At 58.2% G+C, this 26750-nt stretch overlaps 1 protein-coding gene across 2 annotated transcripts; it reads left to right on the forward strand.

Moving 5' to 3' along the window:
- The first annotated feature begins 866 nt into the window (after positions 1-866).
- STRA6 (signaling receptor and transporter of retinol STRA6) lies at positions 867-25940 on the forward strand. Of its 2 annotated transcripts, XM_067305359.1 has the most exons (19): positions 867-1163; positions 5333-5477; positions 8480-8617; positions 13527-13605; positions 14120-14205; positions 14411-14550; positions 15090-15256; positions 15484-15609; positions 16565-16632; positions 16899-16975; positions 17776-17837; positions 18544-18727; positions 20287-20362; positions 20548-20681; positions 22643-22760; positions 23032-23133; positions 24008-24171; positions 24492-24629; positions 24900-25940. In XM_067305359.1, the coding sequence occupies exons 3-19, from the start codon at positions 8493-8495 to the stop codon at positions 25076-25078; spliced, it is 2025 nt and encodes a 674-aa protein (XP_067161460.1). In that variant the 5' UTR covers positions 867-1163; positions 5333-5477; positions 8480-8492; the 3' UTR covers positions 25079-25940. The 2 variants fall into 2 exon arrangements, with proteins under 2 accessions (XP_067161460.1, XP_067161461.1); XM_067305360.1 differs by lacking the exons at positions 867-1163; positions 5333-5477 and adding an exon at positions 6943-6975.
- Positions 25941-26750: the final 810 nt, after the last annotated feature.

Consider the following 26750-nt stretch of genomic DNA (forward strand, 5'->3'; position numbering starts at 1 on the left):
CATGCGTTGGCCTTGGAGCAGACGGATGGACGGCAGCGAGGATACCTGTCCCTCCCGGGTGTCTCCCGTCCACCTGATCTCGCCTTCACAGCAAAATAGTCCCGAGTTCACACCAAAAAATTCCCAGGTTTTGGGGGGAATTTCCTTTGGATTAGGTAGTGTTGGAACAGCCAGTGGAGTTTCTGAAAGCTGAGCTTTCCGGCGAGCCAGCGCTGTCCTTGCTCAGCGCGACAGGGACCACGAGAGACAGGCCAGCGACCTGGCTGCTGTGGGAAAAGGGGGGGGGGTTCCTGAAATCCTGCTCCCTCCAGGAAAGGAGGGGGGGGTTCTAGGGACCGGTGTGACTCCGCATGGCAGTGCCACGGGGGAAACACTCTCAAGGAGTTTATCAAGCCCCTTTGAGGTGGGGCTGTGGAATGTTCCAGTTTTATTGTATGAAATGATCAAAAAGAATTTTTTTAATGCATTTTTTTTTTAATTGCACGGAGGAAACGGCCTCTTCTGTGCCAAAGCGACACAAAGTGTGGCTTCTGTTCCGGGACCGGCCGCGGAGGTGTCGGCGTCGCGGGGAACGAGGGAAGGGGTTTTCCTCCTCGCCAGCTGCTTTTCCAAAAGATGCAGTGCATCGGACCTCCTCTCCCAGAAAGTTTTCCAGCATCTCCGGGCCGGTGCTGGGCCCTGCCGGTCGCAGCCCTGGGGAGCGGAGGAGGGAGCAGCTCAAATCCCCGCTGAGCCGACACAGACCTAGGGAAGAAGGGGGCTGGGTCGAGCTGCCTCCTCTCCGGCAGCGCACCGGAGAGCCGAGCACGGGGTTGGTTGTTTTTAATTTCCTAAACCCCCGGGTGGCCCCGAGCCAAGGCCTCCCCGCGATGGAGGGGATAAAGTTCCTCAGCCCTCGCGAGGCGCCGCGCTCTCGCCGGTGCGCTGAACTTTGCCTTTAAGCTTGCATGGCTGCATCCGCGCCGGGCTCCGCCGGTCGCACTGGAACGCGCGGAGCGGCTGCCGTGAGCCGGGCTCTCGCCCCCGGCCGCTCGCTCCGGGGGGCTGCCGAAAGCAGGGGCGCGGGAAGAGGAGCGGATGCGTTATAAACTTCTCTTAAGGAGGCCGGGCTTCTCACGAGACCGTCGGCGAGCGGCGAAGGCTCTCGGTACCTTGGGAGGAAGGTAACTCTTTCTGTTTTCCCTTTCCCCCCCTCTTCTTTTTTTGCATTTGTCTTAATTCCTCACCAACTTTGCAACGCAAGGGAAGCGGGGCTTAAGGAGGCTGCGCCTGCCTCTGGAGTTTGTTACTCCAGGCTGGAACCACAAACTCGAGCCTGCAGCCCGTGTGTTCGCTCGAGGTGGCGAGCCCTTTTGGGGGGCTGCAGGGCCAGGGGGCCGAAACCTCGCGCGCGCGGAGCAGGTGGGGGGGCGACCTCTCCTGGGTGCCCCCATCGGAGGTTTCGCCTCCCTGCCTGAGCCTCCCGAGGGGGGCTTTTCCTGGGAGACACCAGCTCCCCCAAAGCATCCAAGGAGCAAAAGTCGCCGGGTGCTTTGCCTTGGACATCCGCAGCAGCGGCTCGGGGGCTGCCGCTGGCGCGCGACCCGGTTAACGGTTTTAGCGCAGTGGTGCAGGCTCCCGGCCCCCCCCGGCTTGGTTTGCGGGGGCTCCTCGCGTGGGCAAAGCGCGGCAGGTGCAGCTGCCTGGGCAGCAACGAGGGCTTCGCAACCAGGGGGAGGGGGCGCAAGCCTAAAAATAACCTTTAAAAGCCCCAGTTGCTTCGCTGTTTAAACTGCCCTTGCGTGCAACAGCATAAGTTGCAGCGTGCAAAAGGTGCTTCTGCTTTGAATTGGCTTTTTGGCAAGCGCGTTTGACCTCGGTGGCGGATTTAATATCTGCCGGCTCCAGCTTTGCAGACAAAAGGGTTTGTAAAGAGCTGGAGAGGCTCCCTGGCCCCCCGTGCTCTCCCCCGGGGTGGCGGAGGTCAGCGGGTGCTGGAGTTATCCGGGGGGCATCCGATCCGGGTCAGAATCAGCCTCGCGATGCTTTGAGCAGGGAGGCGAGACGAAAACGCTGCCGGCACGGGCTGGCTCTGGAGCAGTCAGACTGCTCCGCGCCGAGCGATGGGAACGAAGATTTCCTTCGAGCCCCCGTCCCGTCTCTGCCTCCTCCCACGTGCACGCCGCTTCCCGGTGCTGGTGCGAGTCCCCCGGCCCTTTCCCTGCCCCAGGCAAGCGATTTCCCGCAAGGGGGAGAGCTGTGGCCGGGGATGCTATGAGTTCACTGCTCCGGGAAGCAGGCTTCCCGGGTCAGGTCAGCAGTGCAATGAGTTTGTCCTCAACCCACGCGGCGCCCAAGCTGTTGCCTCCGTGCTCGGGGAAGGCAGGGAGCGTCACCCGGCGCGGGGGGATGTTTGCACAGCTGCGGGGGCTCAACCTGGTGTCTCCGAGCTTCATGCCTCTTGCTTTTCGGATGTTGCAGAGTTAGCAGTGATTTTGGGTGGCTTTCAGGCCACCAGCTGGCTAGCCCAGGGTGTGCAATGAGTTCCTCAGTCCCCGGGCTGGGAAAGGGGGTGTGGGGGGACGGATGCTCTCGCTGGTCTGGGGCAGAGGCAGGAAGCACACGGGGAGGCTGGAGTGGGGTTTTCCTGCCCTCTGGGAGCCTGTAGTCATTTTGGTGATGCTGCAATCGCCCCTGTGGCTGGGAAAATCCAGGGCACCTACAGGAAACGTGGCAGTTCTGGAGGTCAGGATGAGTTAGCTTGGCCAGTGGAGAGCTGTAAGCTGATCCCGTTCCTCCTGCCGCCGGGCCAAAACCACCTCTCGTAGAAGGTGCCTGTTGGGAAGGAGGAACGGCCCGTCCAGGCGTAGGCAGTTGGGTTGGGCTGGGTGTACAGTGAGCAGAGGAGTCAAGCCAAAATGCCTGTCCTCCCTGCAGCATCCTAAAGTCCATGGCTGCTTGCCAGCAGCCTCATGGCAACACAGGTCCCAGCATCTTCTCTACAAGTGTTTCCTCCAGCAAGTGCTGGTTTGCTGTTGCTCTAATTTGGCCAAGCGTTATCCAACCTCTGCTTCAGGGTCCCCATTGGTTGGTACCCAACAGCACTGCAAGGCTGGGTCGTGGGTTTGCAGGGTTCAGCCTCATGTTGAGCCTCCTGCTTGCCATGTGTCGTATCGATGTAAATAGGAATTTCTCCAACTGGGGTTGTGCCTAGGGCTGATTTAGCTGCCAGGATGGCTCTCTTTCCCACCTGGAGTATGGCACGGGTGCAAGAATACACTGGATCTGCGTTGGGGCAGTCTCCTCCTCTTCCCATGTGCTCCAGCAGAGCAGAACGGTGCCACGGCTTCCCTGGCTGACTCCTCAGATGGGCTGTAGACCAGCTGTGTCCCTGCACCCCTGCCTTCCCTGCAATCCATCCAGCGTCCTGCGGGATGGAGGTATCCCCCATCACTGTCCCACCTTGCCAGGGTAAGGCAGAGATTTGGGGTGAGACCCTAAACTCCACATCTGGATTTGGGCCTGAACAGGTGAGAAAAGGGGATCCTTGAACTGAAAAAGCCTCTGCTTTTCCAGAAAGATGATCAAAGTCTTCAGGCAACTCAGCAAGAAATGACTGAGCATCTTGGGCCTCTGTGGCATTCTGGAGGTCTTGAACGTTGCTGGTGGAGGGAGGGGAATGGGGAATGACTGCTCCCTCACCCTTCCAGGTCCCGCACGAGCGTGGAGGCCCTGGGTTGCCAGCCGATCCATTTGCTGGTGTCCTCTCAAAATCACCTGTGTGCTGTGGCTGTGCTGGGAAGGCCTCTACCTCGAGTCAACCCGGCAGCCACCACCCACCGCGGCTCCCGAATGGCAATTGAATTAGAGGAGATCTCTTTTAAACAACTCTTCCCCCCTGGCCCAAGCACTCCCTGAACAATTGTGAAACGAGATCTTTATCATTTTTATTAAAAGCTGTACACAAGGCATCGCCATTAAGCTGGATATGAGGAGGGAAGGGGGGGTAATTCCCTTATGGCGCTCTCCTTCTCTCTCCCCCAGTTTAATTCATAGTGGTGGGATGCAAAAGCTCCCCAGAGAGTGATGGATAGTGGGAAATGAAGAATATGAAGGAGCTTTATTGAGCCCATCAATCTCGGGCGATGCTGCTGCGATCAAAGGCCCAGCCTGTTTCGGCAGAGGTTATGCAGAGGAGCAAAGAGATCGGGTTTCGGGTAAATGCAGGGCACAGAGGGGCTGGGCAGGCAGCAAGCACAGCCGTGCCTCTGTGCTGCCGGCTCCCTGCCAGCAGTGCCCGGGCTCGGCCCGGCGAAGCATCCCGCTGTGCGGGTGCGTCCCGCAAGGCGCCTCGGCCGGGCAGGGTGGAGACGTGGCCCTGCCCCGGCTGGGCTCGGTCCGCGGCGGGGGACGCCGACCTGCGTTGCTTGCTCCTGCTGGGAGTTTGGCACACCTGCCTCTCCTCCTCAGCACGGCTGCACCCTGGAGCACTGCAGCACGCATGGAAATAGGGGATTTAACTCTTCCCCGCCTTGGCCAATACTGTGGTGAATCCTAATGGGAGCCTTCAGACCCTCAGCACATGCTTTTTTTGGGCTAAAAGGGAGCAGCCATTTGTCCTTCCAAGCCCATCTTCCCTGCTCTGCATGTGTCATCAAGGTTGCTGCTCTGCTACAGCATCTGTTGCATGCTCGCACCATTGGCCCAGTCAATAGGGGACCTGTTTGGCTCCGGGCTTAGATCTGCTCGTGTTACACCTCCAGGTGTCACTCAGCTGGTGGTGCTGGAAATGGCCAGTTGGACTGTGGCAACGCGTGGACGTGGGTTGGGTGAAAGCTTGGGCTTTGCCCGGGGATGAGGCAGGTCCATGACAGTAGTGGGAAGTCTCTGAAGCGCCTCCTGTGATTTCTCCATAAACCTATTTGTCATGGACATTGAGAGAGACTTTGTCACCCTGCCAGGTGGGTGGAAAGAGGGGACCTTCCTCTGGACTGGGAGACATCAGTCTCCTGAAGATGAGCAGGGTTGGGCTGGACCAGCCCATGGATGGGAGATTTGAAGAACCCTTGGCTCCAGTGTGGTGTTGACCAGCCTTGGTCCCGTACCTGGTTGGAAGACAGAGGTAGTGAAGCCCTGGGGCCTGAACATAGCAAAATAGTCCAAGTATGGATTTACTGGGAAGGGCAGCTGATACAAAACCCAGGAAGCCTCTTGGCTTGGTGGTGTGATTTTGCTGCCTGGCATGGATTCAGGCTGGGGCTTGCCTGGTGGGGTTACTTGACAGCTGTGTGTACAACGCATCTAGCTGGGCCTTTTCTTTTCTCTCCTTCCTGCTTTTCTGCACCAATTGCAGCCACTGTGCCAGTGAAGGCTCTGCAGGAGGCAGCTCTGTGTTTAAGGCTGGTCCGCTCCGCTTCGTGACCGCCAGCACAGCCCTGGGCAGCTGAAAATCAAAGCAGGGGACATCTGGAAGGTGGCTTTTCCTGGCCTGCTCAAAGGTGGGTTATAGAGGGCAGCACTGTTATGGTTGGGCTGGCGGGGGGGGTACAAGCCTTGCATCTCTCGGGCTTTCAGCTGGCTGTGCACTCTTTCCATCGCGATGTGCCGTGGGGCAGGGCTGGGTGCAGCTAAGCGGCCGCCGTGGTGCAGCCCTCTGTGCTCCATAAGCAGTTTAGGCTGGCAAAGTGCTTTGGGATCCCTCTGGCTGAGCAGCTCTGCACTCAGGTACTGCAATGATGGGAACAGCATAAAACAGGACGGAGCGTGAGCTTTCAGCCTGCGTGAGGCCGTTTGTGCCGAGGAATTGGGTGAGTTTAGGGCGACAGGGAGGCTGGGCATCTGCTGGGGGGTGTCTGAGGAAGGATGCTGACTCGGGCCGCTCTACCAGCCGTAATTCAAGCCCCAGCTTCCAAACGCGGGTGCTATAGCAAAGATTTCTCTGCAGCCCCTCAGCGATCCTAGGGGATGGAGAGGGGGCTTCCAGGCCTTAGGAGACATAAACGCATGTGCTGTCGCAAACTGTGTATCTTTTAGAGGCTCCTTCTACCTTTTTACGGAGTGCTGCATTCTTGGGAGGTGAGGTCAGAGCTGTTTCCCGGAGCAGGCGAAACCAAGGGATGTCTGGAAAGTCGATGTGTTGAGGCTGAAACATGTGCACTGGGTTGGTCCGGGATAGAGTTGGGGCCTGAACCTGCTCTGGGCTGTCAGCAGGAGCAGCAAGTAGGGCATGCACCCAGGGCTGGTCCCTCCTCCACTGAAGCCTGAGCTGGGATGGGATGAGGATGGTGCTGTAACCGCTGCTAAAGGCTAGGGCAGATGGGACCTGCTTTCTAGCTGATTTATTGCCCCCCATGAAGGGGGTGAAGGCCTCAGCCCAACTCGTGGAGGAGGCGCCCATACCTGCTCCTCCCTTATCTGGAGGGGACCCAAAACCTGGTCCTGGGTGCAATGTCCAGCAGAGCACGAGCCCATAAGGCCCTGGGACAGTGTGGTCATGGCAGCGGGTGACACTTCTGTCTCGGGCTGGAGCTGCCTGCGGGAGGGATGGGGCCCGAGCCCATCGGGTGATCTTGGGAATGCCTTTGAAGCTGGCGAGCCGTATCCAGCGTTGTTTCCTGGCGAACACCAGCTGTATAAACAGCAGCCTGGAGCAAAGCTGCCGGTTCAGTCATCCATCTCCACCCCAGGAGAAGCAGCGCAGCCACTCGGGATTCCCTGCGGAGCAGCGCTTGGCGGGGGCTCCGAGGAATTTCCTTGAGCGGGGGCCCAGCCGGGGTGGGATGTGGTGGCCATGGGCCGGACCGGTGTCCCCAGGCCCTGTGCTGGAGGCCGGGGCTTGGCGGCAGTGCCGAGGGTGCCCAGCATTTGGGGAGGCGAGGCAGAGCCGTGAGCGCTGCAGGGGCTGACGTTCGTGCCAAGCTCTGGCTTCACTGAGCTGGTCCTTGGGCAAGCGAAGGTTTCCCTAGCATGGTTTCGTGGGTTTCCTGACACTTCCAGGTAGAGATGACTCTCATGTCTCCTCCTTCCTCCCGGTGGTCTCAGCTCCCTGCCCTGCTGTGGGGGTCGGCACAGCTCCTGCAGCGGCTGCGTGCGCCTCGGTTTCCCCACTGCCGCGTAGGGAAGAGGGAACGGCGGTGTCTTTCTGATAGCGACGCTGGGAAATAGGTCACAGCTTGTGAAACATAGCTGCAGGGCAGCCCTGGAGGGCACGGGGCTGCCTGAGCCAAAGCCATCAAGTGCCACGCAGAAAACAACAGCGAGAAGGAAAGATGAAAACTCGCTGGGTTTGGTGCTACGACAAATTGCTCTTCCTTTTTATTGTTAGCGAGGGAGAGGAGCGGAGCAGGCTTGTCTTGGCACAGGCAAGTGCCGCGGTTTTCTCCAGGGACGGCCGCCATGGGGCAGAGATGGGGGGAGGAAGCCAGCGCCCGGGCGCGAGGGACGGGGACTGGGCGCCCAAAGGGACGGTCAGACAATGAGGCTCAAATCGGAGGCGTCCCTGCAAAGCCGAGCCTGGGGAAAAGCAGGACACGCTGACGCCAGGCACGCGGGCGCCTCTGCGCGCCCACTGCTATCACTCGGGTATCTTTTTTTTTCCTTTTTTTTTTTCTTCCCTATTCCCGTGTTTTAAGAGCTCGGTTTGTTCCCGTTTCCTCCCTGCCCTGTCCATGCTCAGGGACTGGCGAGGCCCGGGGAGCCGGGCGCTGCTCTCCCTTTGCCGTGCGTGGGGACGGGGAAGGGGGGTGCTCCCTCCAGGCCAGGTTCAGCTTCTTGAGAATGAAAAAAAAAAACACCTTATCAATGCAGAGGTTTCCATGGAAAGCCGGCATGGGGCATCCCCGCTGGGCAGGGTGTGCGGATCACCGGCCCAAGGGAGCGGGCTGCGGGCCAGTTCTCCGTCCGCTTGCCTCCCCGATCTCCTTGCTGCCTTGCAAGACAGCCCGTGCCATGCTGGGAAGCCAAAACTTGACCCTTGCACTGTTTTTCAAGTGGTTCACGTAAATACTGTTAAACAACCCAAACAAAGGCTCCAATTCTATCAGCATCCAGGGGCAGGGAGGGAGAGCCCGGGGCCCAATGAGGTTTGTCCGGAGCGCCCACATTGGGGGGGGGGGGGTTTGGTCCTTCCTTCTCTCTTGGACTTCAGATAAAGGCTGGGTCCTTCGTGGCGGCGATCTGGATTTTGAAAGCCACCCCTCCCTCCCCTCGGCCCCGCCACCTCCTCCTCTCGCCCTCCTGCCGCCTCCTCGGCCGCGGGAAGGGGTGTAAAGCGGAGAGGGAGAGAGACGGGCAGAGGAGCAGGAGTGGGAGTGACCCTAGAAGATAAAGTCTTGGCTCTTCTTGTTTTCGCGTTTCCAGGGGCCCACCCGAACGCGCTCACAGGGTACCCGGGCCGCCTTTGCGTGGGCGCGGGGGTTCCCCCCTGTAGCCCTCAAGGGCAAGGAGCTTTCTGCCTCCATTTCTCTCTTCTGATCGTTCTCTCTTCGCCCGGTGGAGGCAGGAAGAAGTAGTTCATGGCAGCCAACGGCTCTCTGGACGCGCACGGCTCCCTGCTGGACAATGGCTTTGCCAGCACCGACGACCTCGTTTCGGACTGGTACATCTACGAAACCATGGAGCCGGCCGTGCCACAGGACGAGTAAGTGTCGAGCCCCCGGGCACGTCCCCCCGATCCCTGCCGGGTGCAGAATCCTCACCTCCCTCTGGCTGCCCTGGGCTGGCGCTGGCTTTCCCACCTGGGGAAGAAGAGGGGCTGCTATATCCCCTCTCCTTACCGCAGCGTCTCCCAGACAGCTCAGCCGGGGTTTAGTCCCTCTCCTGAAATGATTCACCAGGGCAAGAGCTTTGCGTTCCCCTCCAGCAATATCTGCAACCAGCTTTGGTGCCTCCGTTTCCCCCCATCCAAGGCACGACCAGCCCCACGGGAACTGCAGGGGCCACCGTGCTTTGGTCTGGGCCACGCTGTTACTCAGCGCGAGGCTCTTCTGCCTGCACTGTTTCCACCCAGTCTGGTTAAGAGGGGAGACCGGTGGCTGGCAGTGCTGGTGAGCAGTAGATGGCTAAGAAGGCATCAGCCTTTCCCCCCCATCTCCTTTCCTGTGTCTCCTCCTTGTAAAGCTGACCTGCTGCTGAAATACATGGCAGCGTGTCACGGGCCACCGTGGCCAGTGGCATTGAGCTGGGCTCTTCTGCAACACCAGCACGGGGGGGGAAGAGGGGATTGCGTCACGGGCCACCATGGCCAGTGGCATTGAGCTGGGCTCTTCTGCAACACCAGCACGGGGGGGAAGAGGGGATTGCGTCACGGGCCACCGTGGCCAGTGGCATTGAGCTGGGCTCTTCTGCCACACCAGCCCGGGGTGGGGGGGAAGAGGGGATTGCCTCTCTGCCCCCCGGTGCCCTCCTGCTTTGTGCGACAGGGCGTGTGCTGCTGCCGCTGGTAATGCACAGCTTGGGGCAAGCAGGTGCCAGCCCCCGGTTCGGTTTTGCTAGGACGCAAATGACAGCAGGGTGCTGCAAACGGATCCTCCTTCTTCCCCTTTCATGTGATTGTGGGTCAAATGGCTTGTACGGACCCATAAAAATGCTTCCTTTCTTTGGGCAAGAGCTGGCAGAAGGGGAGGCATCCTGCAGTGGGTATGTTGGTTTGGGGCACCAGTAGATATGCTGTTTTCTTGAGCCTCTGAGCGTGGAAAGGTGATGGAAACCCTAAAAGCTCTCATTTCCCTCATGGGCATGGAGCCTGAGAGGTGTCATTGCTCCCAGCCTCCCCCTGGTTGCAAAGTGAAATGTGTCATGTTAATCTGCTTCCCTGACCCCTCTCGTCACAGCTGATGGCCACAACTCGTTACATGAGTAGTGCTGCCAGCCCAGGGGCAGTTTTGCTAAGTTGGTCACTCTGTGCTTGCAGCCCAGGCTGAGATTTTGTCTCGAGGAGGTGACAAGCAAACCTTTGGTGGTTGTAGAGCTGGGTGGCTCTGATGGAGGCTCCAAACTTGGAGCCATCACAGGGGCCTGTGGCTCCACCGTGGGTCTGGGGGTGGATTGCACTGCTGGCTCCTGCTCAGGGAAGGGCTGAGCTCCTCTCTGACCATCTGATTTTGGTGGCTCTGAGGCCTCCAAAAGCTTTGACTTGCAGGGAAGGTTATTCTGGCTTGTTGTGTTTCTGGGTTTGAAGAGATAAGTGCAGCTGGGGGAATAATCTGGACTTTTGGATACTCTTTTGCTAGGGCCTAAATGAGTTGGCAGCACACACTGATCTGCTTAGAGAGACGGGCTGAAACTCCAGCCTGTGGGGTGCTGGGGACTGTGCTTCTGAACTGCGCAGAGACCCTGAGCAGTTTTTCTACTTGTAAAATAGGGCTGGGCATCCTTGGGCTCGCACAACAGTTTGGTTGCCCAGTTCCTCCCCCCCACATCGCTATATCAGCGGGTCTAGCGAAGACTGTTCCCTCTCCATGCATAGAGATCTGCCGTGCTCCTAAGAGCAGAGCCGCTTTTGTCTGGCTGGGCACAGGCTCGCTGCGACAGAGGCGTTTCAGGGGTGCATTTGCCAGCCCCTGCGAGCCACCGGCCCAGGCGCTGCTGCGTTGGGGTCATCCTGCGGAGGACCAAGGACTCGGTGCGCCTAGTCCCCCAGCTGAGTGCACTTCACGAAGGCAAGAGAAACGATCGTGCCACACTACAGAAAGGGAAACTGAGGCACAGAGCAGAGGGGCAATTTATTGAAGGTGTCCTGCAAGGCCAGTGACAGAGCTAGAACAGAGGCGTCCTGGGGCCCGTCTGTTAGCACCTATTGTCCCTCTGTTGACTTAGCTGCCTGTGGGTGCGTTTTACGCTCTTCAATCAGCTGATATCTAATCCTGAGCAAGGGCAGGAGTAGATCCTAGTGGTGACCAGCCCAGCTATTGCCAAAGGGTTGTTCCTAGTCCTTAATCTTTTGTGTTGTGAAACGGCATTTGAAATCTCCTTGCCCTCCCTGGTGAGCAGCTCAGGAAGGGCTGCTCCACCTCCTTGGCCAACACCACCAATAGGAACCTTTGGGGTGCTTGTGCACGAGAACAGTTGCTGTCCCCTCCTGGCCTCCTCCATTGCAGCAAGCCATGGATGGTGCATGGATGAGGACAGCATGTGGTGGGTGTTTGCGTGTCCTCCTGACAGCCTGGCTCACCACAGTGCCTGGGGCTGTACTTTTCTCTCAGCTCCTATCACCTGGGAGCACAAGTTTAAACCCAGCTTGAGCAGGGGCCCACGATGATGGTTCTGCCTAATGAACTGGATCTCGGAGCTTGGGGTGCAGGGGAAACGAAGTCAGCAAAGACAGGCTGGTGTTGTTGCCCAGTAGTTTCAGAAATGGCAAAAAGCACATTTTTGCTTGGCTGAACGCTCAGATCTGCACAGAAAATTTGATGATGAAGCCCTGCTGAAACCAAAAGGGTTTCGGAGCTGAGGTGTGCCTGCACACCCAGAGCACAGTGCTGGCAAATGGAAGCACGTCACAAGGTTGTTTCTTCCGTGAAACTCGAGGCTGTGCTGCTGCAAAGGGCTCTCTGGGAGCAGTGATTCCTGCCTGGCCACCCTGGATCCCCTGGCCCTGCCGCCCCAGCTCGCCCCAGGCTGCGCTCTGCTACTCGGCTCTGTGAGCTGGGCTTGAAGGAAGCCAGGTCATCTGGATTGCAGGTACAGGGCTTTCCTGCCCTTCTTTCCTGGGGGAAAAGAAACAAGAATCTGCCCCTCTTAATGTTTAACAGAGACCAGGAGGCTGCCGGGGAGTTTCCATATTGAACCAGACCTGGTACATCACAGGGCTGGTGCCACTTTATTTCTTCCAGGTTTGTTCGGGCACCTGCTCTGGGCCGGCTGGGTGCTGATCACTCGGGGTGTGATGTGCACACACGTGTGGTCTGAAGGGGCCCCGTGATCCTGCGCTTGGAGCGTGACCCCCAGGCATCTCTCTTCTCTGCAGATGCTCTTGCTTGTATCTGTTTCAAGCCCCCTTGTCCAGAGAGCAGCGTTTTGCCCTGTGCATGCAGGGCCCCAAAAAGCTTCCCTCTCAGATCAGCCTGTGCTCCTTGCTCACGGGCATCTCCAGCCGCATCCCCTGCCAGCAGCTTGGTGCCACCGAGCCCTTGGCCCGCGCTTCTCTCGCCTCCGTCTCTCGACATGGCGGGGACCTGTCTCCCGCTGCTCAGGCCATCCGCCCCCGCCAGCGCAGGCTCTGCAGGCTCGAGGGCTCGCGTGGGGACCTGAGAGTTAGGGGGCTCATGGGGTGCGCCGTCCCGTCGCCCAGGAGGAGCAGTGATTTGCTGTACTGCCGCGCCGCAGCCCGGTGCCCACCCCAGCTCCGCAGTGTTCAATGAAGGTGAGCAGGCTTATTTATGCCTGGCCTTGGGCGAAGGAGGAGGCCTGCAGCAAAGCTGAGATTAGAGGATGTAATTGAGGCCAGAGAGCAAATAAATAAAGCGAGGCCTGGAACGCCTGTCTGCTCGGCTGGCCTTGGTCGTGCTGGGGGATGCGGGTCCAGCACGCACCTACCCCAGGCAAACATTGCCTCATCCTGCGCCCTCGTCCCGTGGCACGGCAGCACCGGAGCTCTGCTGGGTGCACGGGGGCCTGGGCTGGCCTTCCTCTCTCTCACGGGAAAGGTGAGGCACTCGAGTGGAAACATCCCGCAAGGTGTGTTCGTCCCACCTCGTTCCTAGCTGCCGTTTTATAAGCATGGTGCCTTAGGAGGCCTTAATGGCATAACAGTGAGTGGCAATGAGAATTGCTCGTGGGAGGCTGTTTTGCAGGCTGGATGTCATGAAAAAGCAGTGACAAAACAGGTAGGGCTGCCGACAAGGTAAGGGATGGCTGCTGCTTCAGTTGCTGATCTCCTGGTCCGCCTTGGTGTCCTCCTGCAGTCCCTGCGTGCAGGGCTGCGCAGAGCCCGGGGATCAGCTCTGAGCCATTTCCAGATATTATCACTCTAACCTCATCGTAAAAGCCGTCCCATGACAGTGACTTCATCTCTCCCCCATCCTCGTCTGCTCAGCACTGCTCCTGGGAGGTTTGGTTCTCCTCAGTGTCAGACCTCAGGCTCTTCTGCTGTAGTATCAGGCCACACGTGGGCCTGGAGAGTTACCCCATAAAAATGTTTTCTGAGGCTCAGCAGTCTCTGCTTGTCATCGCTGAGTCAAACAGTGGATGTTTAGGCCCCTTCTAATCTTGGCATGCAAATCCAAGTCAACCATCTCTCCAGTCTTCCTAGTCCTTCCTTTAGAATCGCCTTGGAATACCTCCTTTCCCCACAACACCCTGCTGCGTGAAGACTTCCCTCCACCCAAATGCCCTGTGGAAGGCAGGCTTTTGTTCATGCTGTGTGGATTTCCCTTGGATGACTAACGCACTTGCATCCCGGTCGCACAGGAAGAGTTTCTCCCTAAGCCTTCAGAGCAGCTAATGCACCATCACATGGTGTGGAGTCAGAAGGAATGACTTGGCCTCCTGTATCTTTGCTCTTTCCTTGTGGGACTAAATGAGACCATGTGTGTGTTTTTTCTTTCTAGCATGTTTCCCAATGTTATCCCAGACTGCGACCCCACCATTTCTCCCAGACTTTATCACACCTGTATGGCACCCATCTCCGTAAGTACCTGTATTGCCACGCCAGGGTAATGGGTTGTCTGCCCCGATGCCATAGATACTATCCCCTAGCTCAGATGCAGTCATGCATCTACTAGAAAACAGCAGTAACGTGACATTTCCCTTTCTGTGTAGATGCAAATATTGGTGCAGAATATCAGCCTGGGTTCTTCAGTTGTGATCAAGAAAGGTTCGAGCTGGGAAGCCATAATGGGGGGTTTGCAGAGCTCCATCGTTTCTGTATTTGGTCAGCAGGCAATGAAAAGCTTTGATTTTTCCGGCACGATCCCCCTAAGGCATTTAGATCTTGGAGCAGGTGACCTCTCTCCCACCCAAGTTCTCGAGGATTGAGTCGTGTCTATTCCTACTTCAGGGATGGCTGTGTTTAGAGTGCTGGTTGGAAATGGTGTCTCAGAACAGTCCCCTGTCCCATCGCAGCATGTCTGAGCTCCTCACCAAGACCCCCCCCTCCCGTGTATTTATTGCTCCCTCAACCTGATTTCCCCTCTTCTGGCAGCTGGCCGTGCTCATCGGCTTGTCCCTGCTGGTGAAACGCAAGCGTCTCCACCCGAGCTGCTGGAACGGCGTCCCCGGACTGCTGAGGTACCCAGCCCCTCGGCCCTGCTGCAGCACCCGATTCGAGGGTCTCAGCCTCTCTCTGCCACTGGGTCTTGGTGTCCTGCAGCAAAGGGAGTGGTGGGGTGTGGAGGTGTAGCCACCCGGCTGGCATGGGATAAACCAGCTCTGGGGTGGTGGGACCCCCCCACTGCGGGGTCTTAGTGCAACACTAACAGCCCCGCTTTTGCAGCCCGGCCAATTTTCTGGAGGAGGAGGGCAACCGAGGGCTGGTGGCCGCAGTGTTTGGCATCCTGTTCTCCTCCCTCTGTGTGCTGGTGCTGGACAGTGACCCCCTGCCTCTCATCTCCGACTCGTCCCAGCACAACCGCGGTAAGGGCGAGCACCATCCCTCTGTTGCAGGGCTGGCCCCGAAGCAAGGTGGACACCACCTTCCTCCCAACCCCAGTAGAGGCAGCCCTTCCCTGAAAACGTGGGTTCGTGGCGGGGAGGCTGGCAGGGCTGGGCGGGCTGAGCCATGCAGCGAGCTCCGCAATGAGCTGGCTCACACGTGCCCCTGCCATGCGGCCGGGGCCAGCAGTGCCACAGGGCGGGGGCCAAACTCATCCAGGGATGGCAGGAGCGAGGTCCTCCTTGCTGCCCCCAGGCACCAGCGATGGCCAGAGCAGTGACTGAGGCTGCCGGAGCCCTGGGCTGGCTGCTGGGGCTGGAGGAGGAGGCAGGGCTGTTATATAAGTGATATTCTTGCACTGGCTTGGCCCACCAGGGTCCAGCTTTGGGTGGCATCTTCCACCCCTCTGTGCAATCTGTGTGCATTACTTTGCCTGTTCGCCCTGATCCATCCTGAGAGCACTTCCTTCTCTTCCTTGCCTGTTTTGTTTTCCCTCCTCTCTTCCCACCCTCCTGTCTAGAGTACTGGAAGATCCTGGCTTTGCTCTATTACCCTGCCTTCTACTACCCGCTGGTTGCCTGTGCCACGGTCAGGCATAGAGCCAGCTACTTTGTGGGCTGCCTGCTCTCCTGGTGCCACTGCGTGGTCCACATCTGGCAGAAGGTGGATTGCCCACAGTCACCCAAGGTACGTGTCCCCCTCCCTGGGCGCTCCTCGTGGCCATCAAGGAGGTGGGAGACTATGGCTGGTGGGACCCAAGTCTCGGGGGGCTTTTTTGTCTCTTGCCACGAGGAGGCGCTGGAAGGAGGCTTGGAGAAGTGGCGTTAAGGTGTGCCATGTGCACGGGTGCCCCTGCCCAGGGCTAGACCCCCAGGCCTGGAGGTCTCATGTGTAACAGCTCTCCTTCTCCCCAGATATACAGGTATTACTCTGTGCTCTCTTACGTCCCTATCATCCTCTGTCTTGTGGTCTTAAGTCTTTGGTACCCAGCCCTGCTGATCCGGAGCTTCACGGGGCAGGAGGAGTCCTTGGAGAAGGAGGTAAAACCCTCCGGCACCCTTGTAGATTCATGTGATACATGGGACGGGTGATAGCATGGGGAAACCCCTTGATGGACCCTGGCCACCTGCGCGGTTTTGGGGACTGTGGTGCTGGTTCGCGGTGCTCTCTTGCCCGGCTGCCTGGGAATGGGAGAAGTTCCCCTGTCCCGACCCTCAGCTCTCCCACCCGCCGGTTGTCCCCACGGGCCCTCTGATGGCAAAGGAACGAGCAGTTTGCAGCTCTGTTTATCTTGCTGGATTTGAAGAGAGTGAAAATCCATCTTTGGAATAAACTCCTTAGTGCAAGAGGCTTGGGCATCAATGCGTCCCATTCAGGCTGGGACTGGGGGAGCGTTGTTTTCCCAGCAGGTTGGAGGTAGGCAGTGATAATCCGGAGGCTTTTCGGAAATGCTGGGCTTTGTTGAGAAAAGGGGAGGAGAAACCTGCTTCAAAGCAGCCGTGGGCCCAAGCGTGGACTGAAGTGACCCCCAGGCGTTGGCGCTAAGCTGTCTGGTGGAAATGAGCTTTTTCAGGCTCTGCTTTTCGGCCGCGGTGTCATAGCGGCGAGGCTGGTCTTAGGCTTTGTTGTTTATGGGAATAAAGCAGATTTCTTTCCACCTTCCTGGCGTCGGAAGATTTGCTGCTAGCGCTACTAAAACAGATTTGTTAGGTGAACGAGGGCTTGGTTAACATCCCCGGGAGCCGTAACCTGCACCCGGCACGGAGGGCGCCCGCGGGGTGTCGTGCTGGGGAGGGGTGGCCGGGGACAGCAGGGCAAGGGGACGGCTGCCGGGAGAGATGGAGACGCGCCGTCAGCAGCTCTGCACCAGCTCCCTGGCGTGCGGCGGGGGGGAAGCAGCATCCAAAACGGGGGGCCCCAAAGGCAGAGTCGCCTCTCCCTGCTGTCCGGGTGTCCCGTGCTCAAATCAGGCAACTTACTGCTGCTTTCCTTAAGGTCACAGGGCGAGGCTATTATAAGAAGTACCTGAAGGCTCTGCTCTCCAAACGATCTCGGAAGGGCGGGTAAGGACAGCGCCTTCCTGCTGGATGCCCGGGGAGGGGGGCGGTGAAGCAAAAAGAGCCGCGTAGCCCGTAAAGGCAGGGTTTTTCGTCCCCGGCGTGTGCCTGGAGCTCGCCCTCTGCACGACTGGAGCGTGCCTGTGCCACCCCTGCCTGGCCGCCCTCGGGTGCCTGCTGTCTGCGATGGGGACAGACCGTCCCCCCCCACGCGCACACACAAGACGTGCTACGACATGCTTTTCACCCTCTCCTTGCTATTCCCCCTCCAGCTCCACGAAGGTAGAAGAGAGCCGCTTGTCAAGGGTGCAGGCGTATCTGGGCTCGTACGTCTACGCTCCCCAGGAAGGTAGGGTACGGGCATGCCCAGGAGGCGCGCTCCGCCGTAGTAGCAGCTCGGCAAGCAGTCTGCCTCCCCCGGGGAGAGCAAATGCCTTTCTTGGCTCCCTCGCCAAAGCATCTGTGCCATGACAGCTGCCGCCCGGGACACGTGCGACGCCTCGGCTTGCACAAACTGTTGCGGCTCGGGGTGGGGAGATGGAGCAGGGTTGTGCCAGGAGTTTCCTCCTGTCCCAGGCCCCCCCCATGGGCTGCAGAGCCCATCAGGGCAGGGATGAGCTCAGTGCCGGGGCTCCCGCCTCCTCCTGTGTCTGCCCTGCTCAGCCGGGATGGGGGAGACGGTGAGGTTCAGGGGTGGGTTTTGGTAACATTGCAGCTGATGCTTGCTAATGTTATGATAAGTCAATAAAATCCCCAAGGGGGGAGTAATAGGGAATCGTTCATCACTCCCTCCATGGGAAAAGCAGGGGCTCTCAAGGGAGGTGGCACCCGAGGGATGCGGCTCTGCCGCAGGGTGCTGCGGGCACACGATGTGCGATGGGGTTGCGGGAAGGGGGGGACACACCGACGGAAGGGAAATGCAGCCAGCCTCAGGGTAGAGAAACCACTTCCAGCTCCTGAGCCGTAAATCCCTGGAGGCTGTGAAAGTATTGGGGGAAATATCAGCCAGTATCCGGCCGCCCTGTTGCAGCACTCTTCCCTGGGCGTTTGCTCGGCCGTTGGGTTGGACGGACCCGCAGCCCACTCTATGGCTGCGGCTCCCCTGCTCCGATCCCATAGCGTCGCTTCTCCGCAATCCTGCATTCACAGGTTTCCGGATCCCGCTGAAACTCGTCCTGTCCACAACCACGGCCGTGATCGCTGTGTACCAGGTGACTCCGTAGCAGTGTGCTCACGCAGGGCAGAGCTGCCTCGGCGCCTCTCTCCCCGCTTCCTCCCGGAGCAGGGGAGCGTGGAGGGCATCGCCGTGTCCCCCCAGGCCCAGCACGGCTGCAGCACCCGGGTGGCGGGGAGGAAGGGCCGTGGGGCCGAGGGCTGCGCCAGGCCTTTGCCGGGGATGGCATTAGCGTGCCTAAAGGTATTACCGTCCCTCGGCTGAGCCGCAGCGCCCGGCCACGTGCTGCCATGGCTTAGGCAGCGTCAAGTCTCTAAGCTAGCCTGGCGGCTTGGGGTCACCCTGCCGTATTCTCAGCAGTGAGGTGCTGTGACGCTGGGGCTCTGAGCCACTGCAGAGTTACCTCGGCCTCGACTGGGGCCGATGCTCCTTCTCCGCCAGGATCCCTTCCTCCCGGCCACGGTGAGACCTGGGCTTCCCACCCGCCGCCAGGGCTGGATGTCACCCATCCAAGCACGGGCTCTGCACCTTGCTGCCCATCTCCCTGTCCCAAGGTGCTCCCTCGGGTGCTGCCTTTGCAGCTTTAGTTTGTACCTCTTCAGATCCGCTCTTTTCCACTAGTGGTGGAGCTCCCCAGCCCTCCCTTGTCCCCTTCCCGCAGGGTGGAGGATGGAAAGCGTTCCCAGCCCGTGCGAGGGGCTGGGCCTTTCCCGGGGTACCACTCACTCGGGCGTCCCTCTCAGGTAGCCCTGCTGCTCCTCGTGGCAGTCGTCCCCACCATTCAGATCGTGCGGGTGGAAATGACCAAGGACGTGGTCGTACTGCTGGTCCAGTTCGGCCTGGTGCCCTCGGAGAACCCCGGTGGCGTCCCGGGCAACATGGAGATGGAGCTCAGCACCGTCAAGTACTACCTGTGGTCGCTGGAAGGTGGGTGGCTCTGTCCACGCTGACCCTGCTCAGTCCCATCCCCAGCCTCAATCTGGGGGCTCGCAACCTGCTCTGGTCCAAACGGCACCGCAAACTCCCTTTCCGCTCCCTTCCCAAATAATGTGTGTCCCCATCACATCGCACGGCTGCTTGATTCAAGGCAACCCATCATTCTGGTGACAAGAGCTCTCTGGGTGTGCTCCTCACAAGCCCTGTAACTGTGCCGTGCCTCAGTTTCCCCACCCATACGACTTGTGCTCCCTTTCCTCCCGGAGGCGGCGTGGAGAGGTGTACTGGGACCTGGGGACGCGCGGCGAGCGGAGGGGGCCGGAGCGCTGCCCTGGGATCAGGCTGAGTTTCTCCCAGCCTCCCCCGGCTGGGCAAAGCAGGATGTGCTTCCCGACCCCTCGCAGGCTGCGTTTGAAGGCTGGGGAGTTAAAAACCAGCTGCCTCTGCACAAACCTGGGCCACGAAGACATGAAAGGCAAACGCGCGAGCCTGGTCGCGTGCCAGGCATCTCTGAGCGGCTGCCGAGTGCCAAGAGCCGGGGAAGGGAGAGCCAGCAATCCTGGGCTGCAGCTGCTGCTGTTCAGGGGGGCTTTGATATGTGCTGGAATTGAGCAGATGGCACCTTGTCTCCCCGGCTCCAAAGCCCCAGTGCGGAGCCGCCGGGGGGGATGAGATAATTGAAAGCCCTGGACGGGGCTGGGGCGCGGGGCTGTCGGGGAGACCGCTCTGCCTCGACGGCATTGCCCTCGGGTCCAGCCAGCCGAGGAGGCCTTCCTACAGCCCCTCCTGAATCACCGAGTCTCTCACGTCCTTTTTACTGGCTTCTTTATCCTGATGTCTCCATCGCTCTTGCTGTACCTCCTCCTTCCCCCTCCTGCTTGCCTTCCCCCTGCATCCCCTTTTCTGGGAGCATCTTTCCAGGCTCTTTCCTTCGCACTGCCCATGATGTCTTGCCCAGTCATATTTCTGATGCTGAGCTATCCTGGCCGCCTGCATCTTTCCTGAGCCTGTCTCACCAGTGCTGGCAATGTTACCCATGGGAGATGGAGAAGGGTCTCCTTGCAGTGCGAAGGGAATGGGGAGGGAAACTGAGGCGCAGTGCAGATCCAGGTTGTGCTTGTGGGTATGTCCATGCATCATTTAGCCCCTTGCAGTGCTCCTGGATGCTGCACACAGCTTTTGAGCTATTTTTCCAAATATGCATGGGAATTCCCCCAAGAGAAAGCGTGCCTTCAGGGCCGGGCAGCATTTGCTGCGGGACAGAGAGGCCAGCGCAGCCCCAGGCTGGGCTCCGAGCGGGGCAGACACAACGCTCAGCCCGCAGGATGGGGATCGCTCCTGTGCCGGGGGAGACAGCCTGGGCCTGGGGCATCTGGGACAGATCAGGGGTCCACCCTGTCTCACTGGGTGCAAAGTGGAGGGGGCAAACAGCAGCTCGCTGTAAAGGTGAGGGCCCCAAACAGCATGAGCTGGCACCGGCTTGCCCTTGCCTCTCCCGTTCCTCGAGCCGCCCCGCTCTGAGGCTGACCATGTCCCCCTGCTCCGTGCAGTGTGTTACATCTGCTCCCTGGTGCTCTGCTGCCTGCTGACGTTCGCCATGCTGATGAGGACCCTGGTGATGCACAGGTAAGGCGCTGGCCATGCTCCCGGCCTCCCAGTCCCTCCTCCGTCCTCCCAGTTGGGCAGCCATGGTGGAGGGTGTGGGATCGCTGCTTCTTCCCCGTTCCCACTTCCCATCCTCGCTCCTGTGGCCAGCGGGATCCCCGGCACCAAGCCTGGGTGCAGCTGGCCTCCGGTCTCCCTCCCTGCAGGAACAACCTGAAGGCTTTGTACCAAGGGGCCGTGCTGGATGTCTTCTACAAAGCCCACATCCTGCGCCCTTCCCGACAAGCTGTTGTCTGCTGGATGAGCTTCGCTGGCTTCCAGACTGCTTTTGTCTGCCTGGGTAAATGCACGGGTTTCCTGAACCCCTTTCTGCCCCGTTTTGTGGTCCTTGTTTGTGGCCACTGTCCCATGGGACAGGCTTGATGCCAGTCACCAGAGTCTGTCCTGGTTATACAGTGCAGCAGAGCTGATGTTTGCCCAGGTAAGCACCATCCTGATTTCCATCCCTATCCCCCGGGTTGTCTTTGTGCTCCCCAGGGGCCTGCATGGAGGGTACTTGGGGGAGAGCAGCAGTCCTCGCGCTGGGACGACCGGCGCAGGCGGTGTCAGCCTTTCTGGAGGAGGCAGCAACGGCAGTGGGCTAAGCCGTAGCGGCAGCGGGCGAGAAGGGATAGCTCGGGGGGCCTTTGTTCCTCTTTCCCCAAGCACAATCTGGCCTTCTGCAGGGAAAACCATGCTGAACACCAAATGGTTGGGGGGGAAAAAAAAAAAAGTCATTTGGGCTCAAGCCCAAATATTTTCATTTGAGAAGCTGTCGCAGCGTCTCGTGGAAAGGACTGTCTGTCTCCTGTGGTCTCAGGCTTTACGTGCCAGGGTGTCCCTTGCTAGGCACGTGGTGCCTTCCCCCCCGGCCTGGCCCAGCAGCTCCCTAGCCCTGAAAAGAGGTGGCTGGACCACGTAAGGCTGCAAGAAATAAAAGGCATTTGAATCCTCTCCATGCTCACTCCAGTGTTGCTTGGACATATTTTAAAGCTTCTCTACCCAATGGTGTGAGGAGCATAGGGACGTCCCTCTGAGCAGCGTTTGCTGTGATTTATGTGCAATTCCAGACCATATCAGCACTCTAAGGCTGCCGAGGGGCATTTTGCTCTCGCCTGTATAGGAGAGTCAAGCTGAGGGGTCTGGAGAGGTGACTGCTGACAGACGGGGGACCACCAGCTCTGCTGGTGACCACCGCTCCAGAAAGGGCACCTATTTTGCAGGCCGGTTGCAGAGATTGGTGTGAAGGTAGGAGCTCGGGTGCACCGCTCCGCTGGCACCTTCTTGCACGCCTTCGCCAACAAGGAGCAGCTTTTTTTGCCACCCTGTGTTTGGGGTTTCCCTGACAAAGCTGGGTCCATCTTGCTTGCAGTGTCTTCCAGCCAGATGCTGTGAATCTGACTCCTGTTTAAAACTCTATTTTTCAAGTCATTACAGTAAAGCACTTGAGCTGAATGAATGAGCCGTGTGCTGCCCGGCCTCCAACTGCTCCCATCTTAGATCAGGCAAAATGAACTGCAGTCACTGCTGAACTCGGTGTGATTTACGATTAGAAATCACAGCTCAGGCTGATTTTTATGATGAGAAATAGTAGTTGCAGCCCCCAGAGATGGCTCTTCTCTGTGGGGATAATGCAGCGCATGATAAGAAAGGCTGAACTCGTAATTAAATCCAGCGCGAAGCATTGTGTTTGGAGCGGGGAGGCAGGTAAGGATCTTGCAGGCTTTTTATGGGATTAAAATGAAAGACATGCTAGGAAGTGAACATGGATTTGGGGAATAAGAACAAGTGGGGGAGATGACTTTTGTCCTTTTGCAAGGCTGCTTGGGGACACCAAGCTGGTTGTGAACAAGTAGCTCGATCATCACGTGGCTGCATGGCCTTGACTCTGTGCCCTGAGAAGGTGCAGGCTCATGACTCTCTGGCTTCCAGGGCTCCAGCAAGCTCCTTCAGCCTTAATTTGGTTTCTCTGCATGGGGCACCCCCAAGAATCAGGCAGGTTTGTCAAAGCAGCCTCTGTGGGTTTGGTATGGAGCTGGAAAGCAGAGTCGATGCACCTAAGTGATTGGGCAGTGCAAATCCTACTGTAAATGCAACAAGACTTGCTATCTTCAGTTGAACTGTCCTGGAGTCAGAGGGAGGAAGAGGGCCTCTGCAGACAAGCCATAACTCTGGCCATCTTTTTGCTCTGAAACATGATGGTTTCTTCCACTTCTCCTTCCCTCCCTGCATGATGACTTCCCTCCTGTGTCTCCCTCAAAGGTCTCCTCATCCAGCAAGTGATTTTCTTCATCTGCTCGGTGGCTTTTACCTTCTTATTTGTCATCCCGCTCCAATCTGGCACAAACACGTACCTCTTCAAAATCCTTCAGAACATGTGGTGAGTATTTGTCAGCCCTCGGTCCTCAGAGGCAAGGCAGGAGGAGTGGGAGACTGTTCTGCAGGCATCTTCCCCGGTGCAGGAACCCCAGGCAGATTTCCTGTCAATGGCCATAATGTGATCTACCTCTCTGCCGAGTTTTGGGATACTCTGTTAAGAGGAGGGTTTATCTTGGGCTCCTTCTGCTTTGCTGGAGACTTCTGATGCCTGGGATGGTGTTTCCTGCCTGGGACCCTTCTGGTTTCCAACCTGCCTCTTTCCTCCTGGCCAGGCCCTTTTGGCTGACTCTCGTCGTTACTGTGATCGTGCAAAATCTGGCAGCTCACTACCAATTCCTGGAGCAGCATCCCCTATGGAAGGAGCTGACCAACAGGTATGGGGATGTGGAAGCCTTCTGGGAAGCTGAGGGGCAGCACTGCCCCCTCCTGAGGCCAGGACCCAGGGAACCTTGCAGTAGGTTTAACACGTGGCTCCGATGTCTTGGCTTGCTCTTCGCAGTGTCTGTTCTGTGAGATGCGGACGGGAGACAGTCTGCGGGTTTAGGGTTTTTTAGTGGCTTTGCTCCCAGGGAGGATTCTTTGGTGGTTATGGGTAAGGCTGTGGTCCATACGTAGCCTTGCTCTTGCTGGGGTGGAGCTAGAAAGATCTCTGTCCTCTGCTCCACCACCTCTGTCTATAAACCTCAGAGGAGCCTCGTAGCCCACAGAACTTCAGTCTGACTAGTTCAGAAGTTACTAAGGGGTGTGGACCCTCATGCACGGCATGATTGCTTAAGCTGTTTCCTTTTGCTGAAGATCAAAGGGAGAAATTGAGCCAAGAGTCCTGCTTTACCTAGCCAGGGCACTTCCAATGCCTCTCATGACTTGCCCAGCATTGCAGGAAGGTTGCTGTAGGCTCGCCTGGTCTCCGTAGGAGGTGGTCTGCCATGTACCCTCTACTGCAAGCCCCCAGACTCATTCTGTGGCTGGTATTTAGACACTCAAGGAGAAATGGAGACCCTATGTGTGCTGGAGGCCAAGCATCCAAGTTTTCCCTGATACTCCATGCTGTCCCCTCTCTGAGAGCCCAGAAAGATGTTCACTTCTTTCCATGGGATGGAGACACCCCAAACAGAGATAGCGCCTGTCAGAGAGGGAGGAAGGGTGGGAGGCTTATTTTGGCCGGAGGCTCCTCTGCCAGGGGAGGGCTGTGTTCCCTGGCTACCAGGGGTTTGTGTTCCTCCCTTATTCCTTCTTTTTCATCCACAGACGAGCCCTCTACATAGTCAGCTACTTGTTCTTCCCCATCAACATTCTGGTGGGTGTCCTGGCTGGGCTCTGGAGGATGGTCATATCTGCCCTTTATAATGCCATCCACTTCTGCCGGCTGGACATCAGCCTCCTGAACCGCAGCGTGGAGACCTTTGACCCAGGTGGGGACTGGACACCAGCCCCATCGTGTCAGACTGCCCTGAACCTGGCAGTCAGTCCTGGAGTCAGCAGGAGAGAGAGCTCAGCCCTTCCTCTGCTTTTGCTGCTGGGGCTTTGGGAGTGGAGCCAGCCCCCCTTTGCACATCTCCAGGCCTGGAGCTGCTCTGCTGTGGCTGAGATGGAGCTGGGGAAATAGCCTTCCGCTTTACTCGAGGGGAGGAGGCAGGGGAGAAGGATTAAGTGGGGCAGGGGCGGTTTGGCCAATGCTCATGGGTAATTCTGGCCCTGCTACATGCATTTACGGTGGGTTGTATTCCCTCAGGCTACCACGCTTACTGCCACTATCTGAAAATCGAGGTCAGCCAGTCGCACCCGGTGATGAAAGCCTTTTGCTTGCTGCTCCTGCAGTTATCGAGGCCTGAGGGGCAGCCAGGGCTCAGGCCCAGCAACGTGGAAGAAGGTAAGTGCTCATGTCCTCAGGCTGGGGAGAGGCACTGCCAGGACTGAGGGTTGTGGCTCTGGTGTCCCCTCCACTGGTCCCACTTTCACACCGCCTCCTGTGCCTGGTGTGTGATGGGTTTCTGTCCCAGGGCCCGGTCCTTCAGTGGGCAGACACGTACCCCTTGGCAGGACAGGTCTCATCCACTTTAACCACAGGAGTAGAGGGCATCTGGGTGGCCCCAGCGAGGGAGAGCTAATATGTTCTTGCCCCCTTCCCTCTCTTGCCCAGGCATCCAGCTGATGCAGACCAAGAAGGTGCCATCGAGCAGAGCCAAGTTCAGGCAGAGCCGAGCCCGATGGTGGCTGGCCTACACGCTTCTCAACAACCCATCACTGATGGCCTGCCGGAAAACCGCCCTCTCCGATCCCACAGCCAATGGGACCCGGCTCAGCCCCCCCAAACCCTGACCTCCAGAGAAGCCCCCTGCCTTTTCTTTGCCTCCTATGTACACTCTCATCCCATCGCTGTCTCCCTTCGACTCTCCTCCTGTGCTGGCAGGAGTTTAGGACACCTCCTCAGCCTCCTGCGCTTGCCCCAGTGCTCACTGGGGCTGGTTTTTAGCTCCAGACCCGTGCTGAACCACTCCCAGGACCGAGGTGATGACGTAGCCAAGGCAAATGGGTCACCTCCAAACCCGACTGGGGAACGGCGAGGTTGATGAGCCAAGCTAAACCTTTCAGGAGGCTCAGAAAGAGCCTCTCTAGGGATCACTTCTGAAACGAGCCCACCAGTTCTCAACCAATTACCCATTCCTGATGTGGCTTGACAGGCACTGAGTCCCCAACACCAGGGCCTGAAAAGGCAATAAGGAAAGAGAGAGATAGGGTGTGCGTTTTTGTGTGCGTGGAGGGATCCCTAACCAAAATGAGCACGAGGAGCTACCTGTATCCCCAGCTCTCCCTAGAGCCTCCCCTCTAAGGTTTGATCCTGGCTCTCCGTGGGCACCATATGTAGCCCCAGGACTTTTTCCAGGTTTTGTGAAGGCTGAAATGTTGGTCTCTGCCTGCTCTGCTCTGTCCTGCGAGGTTGCAGAGCCATTTGTTTTCATCTCCACATAACTTTAGTTCTCCAGTTTGCTCTAAACTGGGATGTTTCCTCCTCTCGGCTCCCTGTGCTTCTTATTGCCACCCCCTATTTTGTTTAAAGTGAGAGGTTCCCTGGGACCAGCAAGCCTCTGCGTGAGCTGAGCTAGACCAGTAGAGCAGTTTTTAAACCTCACTTGGATGTGCCAAGTTGGGAAAGAATAATAATAAATATACCTCATTCCTACCGCTTGGAGTGTGCTCGGTCTCTCGGCAGTTCCCAAAGGCATGCCTGAAGGCGAGGGTAAGCGGGATTCGAGGAGACCTGGCAGGAGGGGCACAGGAGGACGCACAGGCTTGTCATAGCCATGTCGTTGGGTGGTGGCTGGGGCTGCCCTGGGTGCTGCTTGCTTTGACCACACTGAGGGGCAGCCTTGCAATAGATCTGCTTGACCTGGGGGGGATAGGACCAAATTTGCAGTCCCTTCTGCCTTAGTGAAGGGGGAATTTTAAAGCAAAGCTAGTCTGTTTTCCCATCGAAACAACTTTTGGCCCCTAACCACAGCTCCATGGAATGAAACGGGACACTTTGTGACTAAAGGGCCTAATGTGGGTGTCCAGGCTATTGCTGCAGGGCTGAATCACCTCTTCCCATGGTGCATTATGTGTCCTTTGAAATTGAATTCTGCCTTCGGTGGCTGGGAGGACATCTGGCTTCAGCCAAACAGTTGCAGGCACCCGCAGCTCTCCTGGTAAGTCGTACCAGTGGCTAATTACTCTTTCTTAACACCATCTCAAGCGCCTCAGCCCGGCTGGGCTAAAACAAGTCTCTGTGACACTGCAGCCTGCCTTGCTCTTCCCAGCACGGAGCAGGGCTGCTGTGCTGCCTGCTCCGTTCAAGGGGGTCTATGCTGTTGTGTGGTTTGAGCCCCTTGCCCCAGCGATCACCTTGCAGCAAAGGGCAGCTCTGTGCATCTGCATTAAGTTTTGATGACATTTGATTAGTGTCTGGCACATAGTACAATGCCACCAAACAAACTGGTGGCACCAGAGGCAG

This window comes from Apteryx mantelli, chromosome 15 (assembly GCF_036417845.1).
Source record: "Apteryx mantelli isolate bAptMan1 chromosome 15, bAptMan1.hap1, whole genome shotgun sequence".
NCBI lineage: Eukaryota > Metazoa > Chordata > Aves > Apterygiformes > Apterygidae > Apteryx > Apteryx mantelli.